Source organism: Anopheles merus, chromosome 3L (assembly GCF_017562075.2).
Source record: "Anopheles merus strain MAF chromosome 3L, AmerM5.1, whole genome shotgun sequence".
NCBI classification, from domain to species: Eukaryota; Metazoa; Arthropoda; class Insecta; order Diptera; family Culicidae; genus Anopheles; species Anopheles merus.
Window position 1 is genome coordinate 28725619 of NC_054085.1, and position 18521 is coordinate 28744139.

The 18521-nt window shown below is 43.8% G+C and overlaps 2 protein-coding genes across 9 annotated transcripts in view; both read left to right on the forward strand.

Moving 5' to 3' along the window:
* The window catches only part of LOC121599409 (transcription factor AP-2-epsilon), a 136150-nt gene extending 129113 nt beyond the window's left edge, over positions 1-7037 (forward strand). For all 8 annotated transcript variants that reach the window (XM_041927199.1, XM_041927200.1, XM_041927198.1 and 5 more), the window contains 4 exons: positions 3252-3450; positions 3703-3967; positions 4050-4217; positions 4284-7037. In XM_041927199.1, coding sequence (XP_041783133.1) covers positions 3252-3450; positions 3703-3967; positions 4050-4217; positions 4284-4394 — 743 coding nt within the window. In that variant the 3' untranslated portion in view covers positions 4395-7037. The remainder of the gene's footprint in view (positions 1-3251; positions 3451-3702; positions 3968-4049; positions 4218-4283) is intronic.
* A 3984-nt stretch (positions 7038-11021) lies between these two features.
* LOC121598298 (mediator of RNA polymerase II transcription subunit 19) lies at positions 11022-16807 on the forward strand. Its single transcript, XM_041924925.1, has 4 exons — positions 11022-11869; positions 11946-12094; positions 13956-14063; positions 14146-16807. The coding sequence occupies exons 1-4, from the start codon at positions 11653-11655 to the stop codon at positions 14437-14439; spliced, it is 768 nt and encodes a 255-aa protein (XP_041780859.1). The 5' UTR covers positions 11022-11652; the 3' UTR covers positions 14440-16807.
* The last annotated feature ends 1714 nt before the right edge of the window (positions 16808-18521 follow it).

The following is an 18521-nucleotide window of genomic DNA, read 5'->3' on the forward strand; positions in this document are numbered from 1 at the left end:
ATCGAGGGTCCAGTGTCCTAAAGCCCGGAGCCATATATAAGTCACAGAGCACAAGACGTACTCCTTCCTTTCATTCATGATTCATTCCTGCTCTGTTCTGGAGATGCATTCTCCTTCACCTGCTCCGGCTCATTCATAGAACCAAGTTGGATGTAATTTCAGAACACAGAGAGACAGAGAGATAGGGAGAGCGAAGCATTCCTAGACTTATTTATTGGCTAGTCAGCTGACCGACGAGGTATGTGTCAACGGAACCCCATTGACGCACTCATTAGCATTTTTCTTCCCCCAAGTTGCGAACAGGGTTGGACAAGATTTACTACACCGACCGCGGTCGGTCGATTGCTTCCAGCAATGGGCCACTGGAATTTGATGCGATGCGTTTTCGGTAGTACCGGAATGTAACTACCGTAGCTTTGCTTCCCATTTGGAATGTGACCGCGCTTCTAGGCAGTGGAATGGACTGACCCGCGGTACAGGTTTCGCGGTACAGGTCTCTGTGGTAACGCGGGTTGTTTTTGCACTGCCCCCCAGACAAGCCCGACCTCGGAATAGACTCGCCCGGATAGCTCAATTTGTAGCGTGCTTGGCGGGCAAGGGCACTTCAGTAATGACACTTTTATGGTCAAATTCCTGGAGAAACTTGCCGAAAAGTTTGACGTAATCAGATCTCTTGCAAGGAAGCCACGCCGCTTTCCCGGAATGCATCAAACCAGAGACCATACCAGGGGTCTCGTAATCCCGGGGTTCGTTTCCCTGAACCTGAACCGTTCTCTATCAGATCTTGGACATCTTCTATCCGATTTGTTTTTCGCAAAACGTTAAAGTGAGCTGAGGAATGATAGGATCTACTGGCGTATCTATCTTTCCGACTTCATGGAACGCAAAGACGCAATGAGAGTTTTGGGATACAGTTTGATAAACAGTTTTGCGTGTTGTCGCATTGTTGGAGTACCCTGCTTGTTGCAAAATCGAATAAACTGACACTTAACACATACGCCCTTAAGCCGAGCATAGAAAACAACCTCCTTCCTTCACTACTATACTAGACTGCGTGCCCTGTCTACACCTAAACGACGCACAAATTGAGGTAGAAAACCTCACAGTCGCAAGTTCCTTCCACAACCTTTCCTACGCTTTCCTGGTAGCAACAGGCAACGTAAGGGAAATAATCTCACCGGAGCGTTTAAATTAAAAGTGCACGATAAGATCTGGCGATGGTGGTGCCCTCTTTGCCTCTTAGCATCGGCTAGAATTGGCTAATCGTCTGCCGTCGTTTTGGATTTAATGCGTCCGTAGCATGCCGCCGCGGGTGGACGTCGTTACGACCCCAGCAACCAGCAAGTTCTAGCGCTAGCAAACCAAATTGGCAACGATTCATCCGTTGGGGAAGGAAGGCAAAGAAAAAAGCTCGCACCACAAAACTCCTAAACGATGAAGCTTCCAAATCAGGCGGTACGTGCGGAAGGTATAAGTGAGCTTGCAGTATCCCGAGCCAACGCCGGCTGGGACTGCTGGTTTGGCGGATCGGTTAACCAAACAGCTTACCAAAACCGACTGTGCCGACCCGCTCCTTCTTTCCTTTTCTTTCACTGGGCTCTTTTCCAGGTCAAGTCCAGCTGCGAAATTGTCATTACCGTACAGCGATGTCTATGGCCGCAGCCAGAGCGGATTTAGATTTGTCGTTTATTTAATGTTCGCCACTCGCATCCAATCGCGCGCTCGCTGTTGTGTTTTGCGTGTCGATGGTTCATGACATGACGGTTCTATTTTGGATGCGAAGAGAGGCGTTTTTTTTTTTTGTTGCTGCTGTGGGTACTGACAGCGGGATCGTAAAGGTGGAAGATTAAAATGAGACTTACAATGTTTCAGTGGGGCGATCTTTCGGGTGCCTTATTTGGGCAGCAGTCTCAGCTGACACCGTGCCGGTTTGTAGGTCAAAGTTTGGGGCTGTGTAAGGTGGCAAAAGAAGATTGTGAGATTATTTAACCACCGTTGTGCGGTACTTGCCAAGTGTATTTTCGGTAAAAGCGCGTACCTTTAAAAATAAAACAATAATACACGCAATTATAAGGCTCCAAAGTCGAAAGTCGTAATTAGTCAATTTAACTCTTGACTTGAAGTGAAGTGTGAGCACGTTACAGTTGAATTTTCATATGCTAAGGGAAAGAAAAGAGGATCTTTGGCGATGTTAGGAAGGCCTAATTTGCACATAACTGAAAAGAGCTAAATTGTAATGAAAATGTTGTTAGAAATAATACGTTCTTACAGGCTCTCGAGACGTTTTTGTTTGTCGAGACCGCTTTTGTGAAATGATTGTTAATTTTTTTCTCAATAATTTCAAATGAGCATTAACAATTATCAAATTAATGTATTACGATTGGCCATGTCATGATGAGTACGTCAGCAGATTGCCCAAAAATCTAATGTTAAATTGGTGAAATCACTATCACGGTGAGAATTACTTGCTAATAGGTTAGAAAATAATAGAAATTTACACTTCTTTTAACGAACCAATCAGTTAACAAAAATATTTGGATATTATTAATAAGGTTTCCGGGTCTTTTAATAGTAATGTAAGTTATAATATTTATTTCAAATAACTGAATAACTAGAACGCCAATTTTCCTAACGTTTTATTGTAAAATTGATACTTGATATCCTTAGAATAATGTTCAAAGTAATTTTGATTAAATTACGCATCAAAATGATTGAAAATACGCTAATGCCTGGCCACAAATGCTTCTAGAACGTTAAAAGATTTAGGAGATAAAAAATACTCGGAAAAATTCTAAAACATCTTTTTGTTAGAATTGTTTTTTTTTATATTCGAATTTCACATAGTTGTCAATGAGTTTGCGTAAAACATTCTCACCAAAGAACACGAATCACATAATTTCCATACTTAGACAACAAAATTTCCATCACAGAACTAGGTCAAGCTCAGAATGCTACAAATTCCATCTGCCCGGTTTACCTGCTCAGCACAAAACGCGCCACGGGAGAATGTTTCACCCTCCTCTATGGAATACTCCGTTTCTGAATATTCCTACCGTTAAAATATTCTCTCCATCCAACCACGCAGCACAAGTTCCGAGGTGGAAGTTGTTAAATGTTTCGCCCAGAAATTCTTCCCAACCATCACGAAGAGTTCAATGTCACCGCATTTTCCTACTGCCATGCGTGTAACCCTTTCACATTTTACTAACAATTCGCGATGCTTCCTTTCTCTCTCTCTCCCTTATCCACAGACTTCCCCATCACCGACATCAAAAAGGATAGCAGCCAAATCAATCTCGGCTCGCCGAGCGACGTGTTCTGTTCCGTACCGGGGCGGCTCAGTCTGCTCTCGAGCACCTCCAAATACAAAGTCACCGTCGCGGAAGTGCAGCGCCGACTATCGCCACCCGAGTGTCTGAACGCGTCCCTGCTGGGCGGTGTCCTGAGACGGTAAGTGGAGGAACTTTAAACGTTCCCGTTTTTTTTCTATTATATTCGCTGCTTCTATCACACGCACACGCACCGGAAGAGCCGGAATAATTAAAACGAACGCTAGCACGAACCGGCTTTGCTGTGTAATTAATTCAGCGTTAATGATATCACACTTTAGCAGAAGTTTTAACCGCTTTTCCCCGATTTGCCGTTATGCTCACGTTTTCTTACTGTTTCGTCTATTTTCTTTCATTTTTCTTCTATGTACAGAGCGAAGAGTAAAAACGGCGGACGATTGCTGAGGGAAAAGCTGGAAAAGATTGGCCTGAACCTGCCGGCCGGTCGGCGTAAGGCGGCGAACGTTACCCTGCTAACGTCGCTGGTGGAAGGGGAGGCCATCCATCTGGCGCGTGACTTTGGGTACGTGTGCGAGACCGAGTTCCCGGCCCGGCAGGTGGCGGAGTACCTATCGCGCCAGTACTCGGAACCGCAGGAGTCGTACCGAAGGAAGGAGCTGCTGCTCAACACCAAGCAGGTGAGCGTTGGGAGATGTCGAAACACACACACACACAGAAAGAAGTTGTTGTGCTAATGCATCGTTCTCTTCCGCACGACAGGTCACGAAGGAGCTGATGGATCTGCTGAACCAAGATCGATCGCCGCTCTGCAATACCAGACCCCAGCACATACTCGATCCCTCGATACAGCGACATCTGACGCACTTTTCGCTGATCTCACACGGTTTCGGTTCGCCGGCCATCGTTGCGGCACTGACGGCAATTCAGGTAAGTCGGAGAAGAAACTGCCACTAAAACAGCGCATCCTTACTAATTCGTGCTCTCTCTACACAGAACTATCTGAACGAATCGATCAAACATCTGGACAAGATGTACCCGGGCAACGGTGGCAGCATGGTGACCTCCTCGCTAGACAAGAACAAAATGGAGAGCGACAAGAAATGACAGTTATAAAATTATCTCTTCACTAAAATTGATCGCTTCTAGGGGATTGCGATCGTTTAGTGCTTCATCGGTAAATGGTGTGGGGAGTGATTTTTAAAAACAATGAATCAGGATCAGGATCATGCAAAACGGTGTGCCAAGTGGAGGGAATAAAAACGGTTAAAGAGAATATGAAAAGACAGGCAAAAGAAAAGGGAGAAGAAAAGTATTTTTTTCTTTCTTCGTTGTACAGTATTCAAGATTCGAGAAGTATTAAACATCAATTAAAACAAAACAACACAAAAAGCAAACAGCAAAACTCGAGTTGTCATAAGAATAGGCAAAAAGGGCTAAACATAAGATAAACAAAAAAAAACGTGAGAAGAGAAGTGAAAAAAATACAATTGTGATTACAGCAAATGTAGAAACAAAACAAACAAAAACACCGAACGAGCACTTCGGGTGAGCAACAGCGGCGAAAAGCGGGCTATATCACACATGTAAAGAGGCGCTGCAGAGCGCACTGTAGGATAATGCGTTAAGTTAGCTAACTTTAAAGAGCAAACGGTCACTTCAGCGACATGTGGTGTGTCGTGACCAATGTCGATTGGTATTATTTTTAGTTGTTTTGTTTTTTTTTTCTTCCTGTTCTGTTTAAGCATACAATTCTATCCCACCCTCGGGCCCGGGAGTTCCTTGGTTCTAGGGTTATCCCATCCTGCTACGCGCATAGGTAGTACGAGAGGTATAAGCAGTAGTAGTATAAGTACGAACGAGTATTATGAATTACAGCGGAAAATTAAAGGGGGGGATTTTGTGTTTCCCTTCTGTCGCTCCAATCCTGTCACTTTGCTTTCCGTTTATTATCGTTAATAGTGCTTGATCTTCCTTGTGATAAAGGTATTATTATTTAAATGTGTATCTTTAATAGCTCAAAGACAGTGGTATTTCGATTCGTATATGGCGCGCCAAACCCCAAAACCAGGAACGAAGCGTTACGAGTACACTTAATTCAGCCAAAATGGAGGCACCGGAGGGAAACCATTCCTTTTCCTGCACAAAAACGTAAGATCATGCAAGGACGCCCATAAACTTTCTTTCTAGTTTTGTCATCTTAGCTCCTTGGCTCCTAGGCTCTGATCATTGATAAAATCCACGTGCCAAAATTAACCACTTTCGGTTCCTACTACACGTTACTCTCTTCACCCTCGGTACACTGGACACAGCTTCCACGACCTAGTTGATCGCCATCGTACAGAAAGAGAGATCACATACAAAATTCTTGTGCCAAAATTCTCCCTAACTGCCGATTCCATTTCGATGCAACAGACGTGTATAAACATCGGGAGAGACTTTTTTTTTGGGACAGCAAAACAGCAGGTCACGTGCCATCGCTACCGAAGCGTTCCTTCGTGGGGCGGGGAGCCTACGACCGAGGATCGCAATACACTTGCCATACGAGAACCTTTGGGTCCGACACACGCAACTACCACCGCCCAAGCATGCCAAAACCCAGGGGTTTGCTGCCCGCTCATATATATAGTATATCTTCCAGATTCTTTCCCTGCGCCTCCCCACATTTCTTAGAAACGACTTAGATAAATAATCAACCAAGAAATCACACACACAAAAACACACACAAACACACTCTCGCGCGCACTTGCAGGAAGATGGCGGCGGTACCGGAAACTAGCCACCTTGTAGTAGCTGTACATTTTAACAAAGCGAACCATCATATCACACAACAGGAAGGGTTAGGTTCGGAGTATCTGTGTGTGCGTGTGTGTGCGTGTGTGTGTGTATTTAATCCTGTACAAAGACAAATTAGGAATCATATAGTTTACTCTCACTATAGCTCACTAGCTGAAATTCGCTGACACAGAAACCAGCAACACCCGGTTCTCGGTCTGTACAGAAACATATATATAGCAGGAGAGATTATGTTTGTAAAGGGTTAGGGCAAACGGATCCTACACCAAGTGGATGTAGGAAGTTTGTATCGGAACACGGAGAACCGATCCAGAAAAAAAAACAGATATTAAAGCAAATTCTGCGAATCGTTTCAAAGCGTCATCCACTCACATTCATTCCACTTTTATGGCGTATTCCTTTTTGAGTAAGATATTTAACGCGATCGCAAAACCAAACATCCTTGCACCTGCATATATCAGTAAATATAAAAGCATATATATATATATAAAAAGACACAAACATACATGCGAACAAGAAAACAAAAACATACGAAAACTGACACTTTTTGCACAATCCCGAACATTCCGCACCAATGGCGTCTAACGGTGGACAGGATCCTTGTTATGTGCGTGTGCGTGTGTGTGTATGTGTGAAACGCAAGAGTTTAACGAAGAAAACGGATCAAACCGCCAACAATCTGATACCAAAATGGGTTGAATTTTGTGTAGCAAAACATAACAAATAAACAAACAAAACAAATGGGAAAAGGTCAAATCGACAAAACAAATCATTAACAAATAGTAAGGATGAAGCAGAAAGTAATTGCACACGCACACGCACATACTAGTTACGCTGCAAGGAGCTAAGGGAGCGAACACGGTAAAAGAGAACAAAACAAATGTTTACGAAGTACATTTCTGAACTATTGAAAATTTAAATTAAATAAAATATATATTTTAAACTCACTCACAACGGTGCCTTCGTTTACTGCTATGTCTCTTGCTTTTATGTTTAGTAAGTTATACTACTGATCGTCATGGTAAGTAAGAGCCGCATGGAAAATGCGAGGTTTCAGTTCGTTTATTTGTTTTCTAAAGCTGGATAATAAAGTGCGACAAACATTGAAGACATAGTTACTTTGGTTCTTAGTGACCTTAGTGAATCCTTCTCAGATGACATCGACACCCTAATCCATAGGTCAGTGAAATTGACTCCTTAGTTGGAAGATATTCTACTAAAGGTTCGATTGCTTTGAAATACCTTATCAGACGGTGTCACTCTGAAGACAGACACGGCAAATTGCAGCACTACAAGTTACAAGACATCCTCAATTCTAAAGCGCTCTGACTCTGACTAGTAGAGGTATCGAGTTCATCTGATTCTTGCCTCAGAGTCATTCGAAGAAAAAGTCTTGTCGCTATATGACAGGTATAGACCGCAGTCATCCTAGAAATGCCATAAGCTTACCTACCCAAGTGCCACAAATCCACTAAACGACCACTAAACGGCTTCTAAACGACTCAAGCACTCTACCTAAACGGAATATAGAAAGACTTCGTTTAGCAGACGGCAAACGACTCATGCATTCTAAAAATAGCAAAAAAGCTGGTGGCGCCATCTGTTTGTGGGATACCCAACCAGTTGAGCTTCCTCGCTTGGAGGAGAGCTTTCTCATTTCCTCTGTACTGTTGTATGGTTTCGCATTGAAGTTATGCATCGCTAGAACTAGAACGGCGATACGATTGTTTAAATACTAAACTTCAATGGAAACCACCAGTACTGAAGCAAGTGAGATTTGAGTAATGGTCGTTGGTGTTGATACACTGGTGGACATAAAAATAGGAACTTTTTTCTGTGACCGAAAGACATAGTTCTTGTCAGAAATATTTGGTAGCCCTGAAAAGGACTGTTTAAGTGGTTGTTGGGAGGAGGTGTTGCGGTGTTCCACAGAGCGAAAACACATTCTAACGGTCAATGTGGTGACCGTTATTTGCTATCACTTCCTGACAGCGTTTGGCCATATCGTCGATGAGCTTACGGCATTCGCTTTCGGGTATGTTTTTCCACATAACCTCGCAGCGTGTCCATAGATCATCGGCTGAACGTGCAGGCTGGTTCTTAAGCTGACGCTTGAGAGTTGACCACAGATTTTCAATCGGGTTTAGGTCAGGACTCAACGCAGGCCACGGTAGAACTTGCACATCCTGGTTTGCCAAATAACATTTAACTGTTCGCGATGTGTGCTTAGAGTCGTTATCATGCTGAAAGATGTAATGCTCTTCGTCTCCGAATTTTTGTCGGGCGTATGGCAACATCTTACGACTAAGTATTTTTCTATACCCTTCCGAGTTCAGTGTCCCGTTGATACGGAACAAAGGACCCGGGCCGTGCCAGGAGAAGCAACCCCACACCATAACGTGGCCGCCTCCGTGACTTCGGGTTTTTATCGTATTTTTCGGATGATACGCCTGATTAGGAAGGCGCCAGACGTATTTAATGCCGTCCGAACCATCCAGATTGATTCTGGACTCATCCGAAAAAATGATTTTGCTCCACCAAAAGATGGATGCAGCTAAATGTTCTTCGGCAAACCGAATGCGCGCTTCTACGTGGTGCGGCAGCAGCTTACGAACCTTCCGCGGTCTCCGGGCACAGAACCCAGCGGCGTGTAAACGGCGAGACACCGTTTTCGCCGAAACTTGCAAACCAAGCTCCTGCTTGATTTGAGCGCAAGTTTTGAAAGGATCCGCCTTGATTATCTCAACAATCTGCGCGTCAACGTCGGTCGTTGTTTTTCGCGGACGACCTGTCGATTTACCCGTAGCCTCGCTACGAATGGCGTTGTCCACAAACGTCCGCGAACGGCCGAACGCCTTGCAGATTGTCTTGATTGGCACGTTCTCACGATAAAGCCCCTGAATGTGTTTTCGCTCCTCTGGTGTGCAGTGCTTTCCGCGACCCATGATGATTTTGTGGAATTTTTCAACAGCAACCTTTCACCTTGACCACTGATGGAAGAATGAAGCTCAACACGATTTGGCTCTCCTTTTATACTGCCGCAAAACGCTGCCGGCACTCAAAACTCAGATAAGTAGCGCACCAAAAATGAGAGTATAAAAGGCAAAATTCGGCTATTGCAAATTCAGTACGCCTCGAACTGTTGGCGATGACACACCTAGTGCACGCAAAAAAAAAACACACAATTTTTTTTTTCCTATTTTTATGTCCACCAGTGTACCCATGTATCTGACCACACGACCATTCATATAGATTTTTGCTCGGAAAGTTAGAAGGCTATATAATAGGTATAATAGCGAAACACATTGCAAGAAAAGGATAGCAATATAATGATGAGTTGTAATACGCCATCTATTGATCAAACCAATGAAGCTGTGGAGCTTTCATTTTTTTATATGGATATTCAATTTTTCAGTCGTTTAAGCTTAATCTGTGGCGCTTGGGTAAGGGCTTTCTATGACTTATTTGTTATTTGATAGTAGGATAGTGAGTCCTGTGTATGGGGGGTTCGGTCTATTCGAGCTGTTAACCCAAGACGGGCGAGTCTTACGACATGATGACTGCACTACAGAAGTAGACCGAAATAGCTTCAAAATCACTACACCAATACCGGAAGCTACTCCTGAGGGTAGGTGCAAAACTCCAAACACAGACTCCCTTTGGAATCGCTCGAAGTTACTAGTCAACATTAGAGAAAGCAAATTCAGTGCAAATTCCTCATTCTAATAAGTCGTCCCAGATTAGTCAGAACTAGTAGTGGGATATCAGAATTGCACTCACAGCTCCAAAATGCTGTTAGTCATCTGGAGCAGCCATAACCGTTAAACCAAGCATCTCTAGGTTCAATCCGCCTGCTGCTTCCGTTTGGAACCGACCGGAAACGGTTGGTAATCGATCGATTTACCCAGAATTGCCTAGAATCGTTCGAAATCGTCCCGAAGTCATCTGAATCGTCCAAAACAGCTGGAGAAAAAATAAATAAAATGTTTCTACTCACATACACAATTACCGACTGAACTCAATTACAGGCAATTTAGACGATTCCGATGATTCCGATGATCCCAACAATTCTGAAATGTTCGAAATTATTCCGATGATTACGACCACTCTGATATATTCGGACCAGTTCGATCGATTCCATACAAATCCGAACTCTGAATGAATCTATCCTGTATGAAACTTGTTCCGAAAATGTTGGAGGCGTCTGGAACCAGTACCACTATTTTGTCAATTTTGGCCATCTCTAATGTTGACAAGTAACTTCGAGCGACTTCAAAGTTTTGCACCTACCTTCAAGAGTAGCTTCCGGTATTAATGTAGACACAAGATAGTGATTCCGATCAAATTGACCCATCACTAGTGAAAACTCACTTGAAAATCGTTCAGACTCAATGAAATACGGAGTTGATTACGAACTTGTGCGGACTTGATCGGATTCATTATCGATTCCGATTTTTTCCGAATCGGACCCATTTCACCGAAACCTAGAAAGTACTGTGTAGTTACGACTTACATCAGGTACCTGAGATAAAATTGTAATCTTTATAAATTTGCAACATGCGTTTTCATTTACATGACATTGAAATGACCGGTGTGCAATATACCTGATGAGTCCACAAACACATCGCGAAACATCGCAAGCCAAACGCATTAGGCGATGTATTTTCAGACGGTCTGCATTATTTCGTACTGGTAGGAAAAGAAAATGAGAATTTGTGAACGAATTTTACTGCAAAACAACTAAATAAAAGGATGAGTCCAAGTAAAAGCACAAAAAACACAACGAAAGAGAAAGTAAAATGAACGTAAATAAAGAACAGACAGCGGCAAGGCAAGGCGGAACAGCTCCGCACAGTACCGAACCAGCTACTGTAAACACAGTGACAGTCGGAGAAAAACATAAGCCAAGAAAAGAAACAGAAATAGAAAAAAGGGAAAAATACACAGTCAGTGCGAAGGGAGAAGAAAACGTAGAAGAAGCGTACGTTCCCTGCTGCCTTGGTGGTGTTCGTATCCGTGTACGATTTCGTTCCGATTATCGGTGAGATTTGCAACGAATTTACGAAACAATCTCCGTCCCCGTTCCGACCCCGTTCGCGTTCACCGCCCACCGTCGCGGGGACACTGGACGGGTGTTTGCGTGGGTCCGTTGTTTTGGCACGGATTTGCCACGCTTCCCCTGCGTGCGCTTCGGGCTGAAGGGCCGCCCCACACTGTCGAGAGCGAGAGAAGGAGGGCCTTGGAACGTACGAGCACGACGACGACGACGACAATACGGGAAGAAGTAGGTTTGCCTCGAGTCCCGCAGCCGTACGCGACGGACCGTCGTGTGGCCAGTCTCCTTCCGGAAAGTGCCTCCTCGCTGCCTACGTGTGTCCCCGACTGGTGGTCCGTGTGAATGTCGTCTGGCAGCAGCAACGTACGGTGGTAGTGTCTGTGTTTCGTCGCTTTGAGCACTACCGTGGTTGCAGCAGCAGCAGCAGCAGCACCCTCCTTGGTTGGCACACTTTGTTTCCGCTGTACCCGATCCGCCGAGTGACGCCTGCCCTGCCCCCGACGCGCAGCCAACATGTTTAACAATTACGGCAACACGATGGCCTCGGACCCGTTCCGGAAGGTGGAACAGTACTCGCCCAAATCGTCGCCCCGTGCTGGAGGGGCCGGGGGCCGATCGCCCGTCGTCGCCCGCCAGGACTCCTCCGGCACGCTCAAAACGACGATCCAGCTAGGCAAAAACCCCTCGATACTGCACAGTGGACCGTTTTACTTAATGAAGGAACCGCCAGGTATGGGGGAGTGAGAAGCAAGAGTGCGAAGGCTCGGCAGCTCTAGCGCTAATCGTACCCATTGGTTCCATTGCAGGGGAAGGCGAACTAACAGGAGCCACGAATCTGATGGCCCACTATGGCTTAGAGCACTCGTATAGTAAATTTAGTGGTAAAAAGGTTAAGGAACAGCTATCATCATTTCTCCCGAACTTACCTGGCGTCATCGATGGACCGGGACACCTCGTAAGTAGCGCTCGTGTGCAGTGGGTTGACAAAGTGACGAAGAAAAAAAAATTCGATTGCTTGGATGACGAAACGCCAGACAAAGAGCTCTGGCGTGGCAAAGGACCAGAAGATCACCTGTTGAGGTATTGAGCTGTGTACCTAGAAGGCTGTGAATTAAAAGTGCTGTGTTTATCCGTGACAAACCTTCGGTCGAAGGATTGAAAACCAATCGGAACGTCTCTAACCTAAATAGGACATGATTCACGTTGAAGCTTATATTAGCGATGGAAAAGACCCTTTAGTAGAGAATTGTTCACAAAATCTGGTTACTTTTTTGTGATTTCGAACTGTGTTTCTTAATTTGACGAGAAGTTCCTTCCAGTCGCAGATTAGAGATGGTGCAAGAAGGTGCCAAATTGTTATCAGTGTGTTTCGCTGTGCCCTTCAGTACAGAAGGTAGAGGTTGTGATGACAAAGTGTGTGAAAAAACAGTACCAATTATGGTGTTTGAAAGTATTGAGCGCAATGATCGGCTTCGGGCCTGTAATAATGTATGTAGGTCAATTAAATGCACCAGTTGAATTCCTATTTTTAAAACACTAGCGCAACCGGAGCATCCCTGATGCATCTACGCAATGGGTGTTGCTGTTAATCAGCTTCTTTTATTAGGTTTTTTTAGTGATATGCTAAAAAGATGATATGCTCGTGTTCGCTCATTAGATCGCTGGACAAGAATTTATCCAAAATGTTTAATTGGTTTTGTTTCTTCGTATTAAGGTATGAAACCTTTTTATCAATTTCATAACCCTTTTTTTTTAATTGTATGTCATTTAAATTAACTAGTTAATTTGGCCCGTTTACAGGGTTATGCAAGATAATTGCAGGAAATTCTATAATTTTAGGATACGTGCAACGGAGTTTTGAAAAAAAGCCAATTCGTGGTGACTTTTAAGCTACACGTAAAGAGAAACTGATTCATAACTTATACCGGGGATCCTGGGACTGATCCCGAACGCATGTCGATCCTGGAATTTTACAGACCTCGTACTGATGCTGGAAATGATTCCTATCCAATACCGGTGTTAGAATTGGTCATAAACCTACACTGGCCCTAGAACTGATCCTAACACCTTACCGGTCCTTTAACTGATTCTGACATCATACTAGTTCTGGAATTGATATTGACCCTTTCACCGGTCCCGGCACTGCTCCCGAAGTCGTACCGGCCTTGAAATTGATTCTGAATCCATACAAAAAACTTCCACTGAACCCATCCTGGTGCTAAAACTGATCATGATCCCATTAAAATCTTGCAACATATACCTACCGGAACTGGAACTGATCCCAAATGAACTATGAAGTGGTTCAAGAACTAATTAATATTCCATTTTGGTCCTGAAACAGATCCTGAATGAAAACGCTCTTGTATGAGGTAGAGCGGATCAAACTGGATATCCCTAGCATCGATATCGACTCACGGTCTTGTGATTATTGCTCAAAAGACTCAAGAATACTCATAAACGAACTTACTTACCCACTTACTTACTATTAGGCTCCACAGTCACCACAGTCACCACAGTAATTCTGATATTAAAGCTCATCTCTGATGCTTGTCACATCCTCTCTCTCACCTTATGGACAGCCTAAAGTACCTTTAGACACTGAGGAGGCCTTTAAAAACATAACGACATTTTAAAATAGTTAAAAATCTAGGCTTATCTCTCATCAACCTATCGGAGATTCTTTATAATTCCAGCTAGTTTAGGATGTATGCTCACACGCTAATCTCGACTCTATCAAGATTTCAGTAGCATTTGTATCTTTAAAACGTTCGCGTACTAAGCCACCATCTTTTGCACGCTCCCTCTTCCCGCTACAGGATAACAGTTCCCTGCGAAGTGTGATCGAAAAACCACCGATCGTGGGCAAAGAACTGCTTCCACTCACCAGTGTACAGCTTGCCGGATTCCGACTGCATCCTGGACCGGTAAGTCCTAATTCAAACACCCAAACAATCCTCAGTGCGCTCTCCCTAACATAAAATTTTACCCGTTCTTTCTCCAACGCAGCTTCCGGAGCAGTACAAACACTTAAAAACCGCACCAACTAGAAAGCATAAGAATAAGCATAAGAAACACAAACACAAGGATGGCGTGGCGCCACCGGAACAGTCCGCGCTCGAGGCGGCCGGGCTGGACACGCACGAGAAGAAGCACAAAAAGCAGAAAAGGCACGAGGACGACAAGGAGCGCAAGAAGCGGAAAAAGGAGAAAAAGCGCAAAAAACAGCGCCACAGTCCGGAGCATCCGGCGGGTGGTGGGGGTGGTACCGCCTCGGTACCACCGCAAACGCAAGTCTATTAGGAGAAGGTGCATATGGATGGAGGGCTGGTCGTTATTGGAGCGAGGGAGAGAGAGGGGGTGGCTTTTTGTACTACCAGTACCACCACCGTGTCACCGTGGCAGCAAAAACAAAAACACAAACCGTTCATACACACACACACACACACACACACACACACACACACACACACCGGGGAGAAGCCGAAACGAACCAAATCACTGTGGAGATAAAGAAGGGAAACCTTTATCAAGAAACCACCGCGGAACACACCACCATCCCTATTCCTCGGCTCGTGCTCCTAAACCGGCACATGAGCGGGTGCGTTTTAAGCCGGTGGGAGGGAGAGAAAGTGAGAACACGACTTCCAAAACAGGAATCTAGGCTTAATCTAGGTCAGGAACGTCGCGTCGCGGGAGAAAGCGCGCATTAATGAAGGTTTCCGCCCGGTGGCAAAGGGTTTCCCCGTCGGTGTGGACTATTTTACAAACAAACAAAAAACACAACAAATTGCCTTCCTTCTCCACCCCAGCACAGCGTGTAAAGTGACACAAAAAAAGAAAGCGATGAGTCGTGTGGCTTACACACACACACAACCACATTCACACATCTAAAGAGCGGGATCGATCCGGGAAATCTGCAAGTTTTGAGAGATGATCCCGCGAAATCGCTCCTCACACATACACAGATCCTTCGATTAAGCCTACCTAACATTAGTGCCACTGGATGGGGAGAGATAGAGCGAAAGAGAGAGAATGTTGTATATCAGAGGACGAGGAAAGCAGCGGACACTCACTGCAAGATGCATCGAAACTGTTGAATCTTTTGAGGTGAAAAAGCGAAGCAAAGATAGGAAAACATTAACCCGTACTTCCACTTGCCGTAGGATTTTTTTTTTTTAAATTGAGCTGAGGGAAGAGGGATTTGCAAGTTGTACACTTGTTTTACTCCTTTCTGTTTTCTTATCATTACAGGGTTTTCCAAGGGTTCCCATAGTTGTGAGACGCTTCCTTTATTCATTCCTATTGGAACTTCATACGTTGAAAATTGGACTCTATCGCGCCTTGGAAATTCCTATTGGAGATGTCCATCAAGGGTGCTATAGAGTCCAATTCCCATTACATTAAGTTCATTTACCGTAAGAAAGAGTCAAGAAAGTGTCCCGCAGCTATGAGAACTGTAAGGTACACTAACTCCAAAGCTCACCACCAAGGCACCATCTACCACAGCCCATACCATGTTTTGTTGATTATGTGTAATATATTCGTGTAATGCATCTCCCACACTTCCCTTCCAAAGTCCTCCTGCTAAAAATGCACACTCCACTGAGTGTTTGTGGGACGCTCGTTGCGTGGCGTTCCCGTGTTTTTTTTTTTTTTTTTATAATCCCACAAATCTCCCTTCTCTGTGTCCGCAACTCCTTATTAGCAACCCAGCACGTTGCACTTTGGAGGCACTACGTAATTTCGTTTTTGTTCCGCTACTATCGACTGTACATTATTGAGTAAGGCAGCAGCAAGCAAGCAAATCCGTTATCCGTTAAGGTGTACTGGAGATGGGAAAGCGTATTAATATTAAGCGTTTTTTTTCTTGTTTCGTTTGCATCTTCTATTTGCGGCACATTGAAGTGTGACATCGACAGGATCTTGTTTAGGGAAAGGAAAGGGATTTTTTTGGAGAATTAGGAACAACATTCGCAACGGATAAGAGATGGTGCAGCGAAAGGGGAAGAAAGAGTGTGTGATTTGTGAATGGTGCGGTGTGCGGTTGCAATATCCTGGTGCCTGGACGGGGTTGAACTGTGTATAAAGTACTGAAACGCGAGCGATAGTGAAAGAGCGACAATAGTGCCCTTTCGATACACCCGCTTAATCGTAACATAAGCAAACAAACGGTTTGTGTGTAAGTGGGTAAAAACTCAAAGGAATGAATACCACAATGGAGGGGGATAAATTGTTACACAAAAGCGAAAAACCATAAACCAACACGAAAACAGAAATTCAAGTAGGGAAATTTAGTTCTTAGCGGAGTAATCAAGGGAGGGCACTCACCGGGGAGTTTTTCTTTCCGTTTTGTTTGCGCAATGTCTGAACGTTCTTGTGCAAGTGCGTTTGCTGTGTGTGCAGCAGTGTGCATTAGTAGAAGAAAGTGTGTGTGCGTGTGTGTAGACTGTCAACCATTTCAAGGGAAAGTCAAGCAAGTGTCCTCTTGGTGCACCTAATCTGCTACCTTCTTGTCCTTGGTATAGATGGAGTCAATCCAGCAAAGACTTCAGCAGTGCCTATACAGTTGGGTAGTGGAAGGAAGTGGTACTAAGCGCGGCATTATGGGAAAGCCAAAGCAATGAAACGGCGATAACGGTTTTAATGAGGGTAAACAGAACGAATGATTAAAAACAAGTACAAGTAAATCATGTTAGGGGCAGAAGCAACAATTTCAACCACAGAAAAAGATGGCATCATTTGGCAAAGAATGCAAACTTCAGCTACCATCCTTTAGCTGGTCTCAAGCACGACTGTTGTGCCAATAAGCCTCCAACAAGCAAACAAAAATAAAATGCCAAAAGTAGCAAAACCGACGGTTAAAAGGAGTAAACAGAAGTGCCCAAACATGAAAGGAAAAGGATTCACACAAATGGATGCTCTCGCCTAACTCGCTCGTTAGGCACGATAAAAGCCGTATTTGTAGCGCAATTGCCATATTGTCCCACTAGTATGGAGTCATTCCCTTACCCACTCTACAGTGAACAATTCAAACACACACTCACACCGCTCGATTGCCAATGCACACACGTGGTGATGCACTTTTGAACGCTGCTGCACTGTTGTTTCGGTTGATCTGCAAATGCCTTGAATGTGTAATAATTAAAGGAAAATTAATCAAGCTCCCTTCTAACAGTAACAAAAAAGCAAAAAAAAAAAACAAAAGAATATTTAGACATTGCACACACACAAAAATGGAAAGAAAAACAGGTGGAGAGGTGGAAATAGAAACAAAAAAGCGGAAGAAGAAAACTGAGTGCTGCAGCAAAAACACACTCAAACACACACACAAACAAAAAGAAAGCCTCTCTTCCCCGATTGTATTTATAATCAGTAATGTGGAATTATTTAACTTTTATTTCCTATACATATGAATATATATATTTTAGCAATAAACACTGAAACGGAAGAAAACTGACAGAGCTGAAAAAAGACGAGAAAATGAGAGAGAAAACAGTGCGAAACAGTTGTAAACAATTGCTGAACTGTGGCAACACATCCGAAAATTGGCGAAATGTTTCCACAGTAAGGATTATTTTCGGATATTATATTTTTTTCGTTCATAACATACACTTCCTACAGCTTCATTTTCATAATTTTCATTTATTGTATTTTTTTTTTTCATCATTTTTATTCCAGAGAACACTTTGTGCTTTCTACTAACCGAAAAGCGAATTCATGTAAAATATATATATTTATGTAGGTATGTTTTGCCGTGTGCGTGTGAGTGTGTATGTATGGGTGTGAAAGAGGAAGAAAACGGACGCGACACACCAAACGGTGTGTTAAAAAAGAATATACCGTTGAGCCTATACATATTTTTATATTGCCACAATGTAATTTAAAGATTGGAGTCGGGAGGGTTCGTGATGTTTCATTACGAACTTTCTGAGCACACTAAAAAAGTTAACATTCAAAGGCAACGGGGAAGCAACGTGGATATACACCCGAGGATGCATGTCTAAGGGGACAGCCTTCACGCGTAAGTATAAACCTGTTACCTTACTTTGTAAGCAAAAAAGTGACACTTCTTCTAGAACCAATCATATCGTGCGCACTGTTGTGTGTGTCGTTGTTAGTGAGCGGTAATATTTGTCTGCTCTTGCTGAGATCCTGTTCTTAGACACAGAGGCAGAGAAGCTGCGTTCTACTTTCTCCGGGATGGAGAGAGAAAGCTGATTTTCCTTGATTTCACGAGAAGAAATCCGTTCAAACAACTCTATCTATTTGAATATTTCCTGAGAGTATTACGGGGAAGCTTTTCCGCAGATTAAAAACATGTACACGTGTGTGCCACACATGCACGCATCTCGCACGTACAAAAAATGCATGCCCGAAGAGAA

Excerpts from the sequence above, each read along its gene's own strand:
- LOC121598298 (XM_041924925.1), top strand. The coding sequence starts at position 11,653 with ATGTTTAACAATTACGGCAACACGATGGCCTCGGACCCGTTCCGGAAG. Across the intron at positions 11,870-11,945 it reads CTTAATGAAGGAACCGCCAG|GGGAAGGCGAACTAACAGGA; the intron begins GTATGGGGGAGT and ends GTTCCATTGCAG. Across the intron at positions 12,095-13,955 it reads TCGATGGACCGGGACACCTC|GATAACAGTTCCCTGCGAAG; the intron begins GTAAGTAGCGCT and ends TTCCCGCTACAG.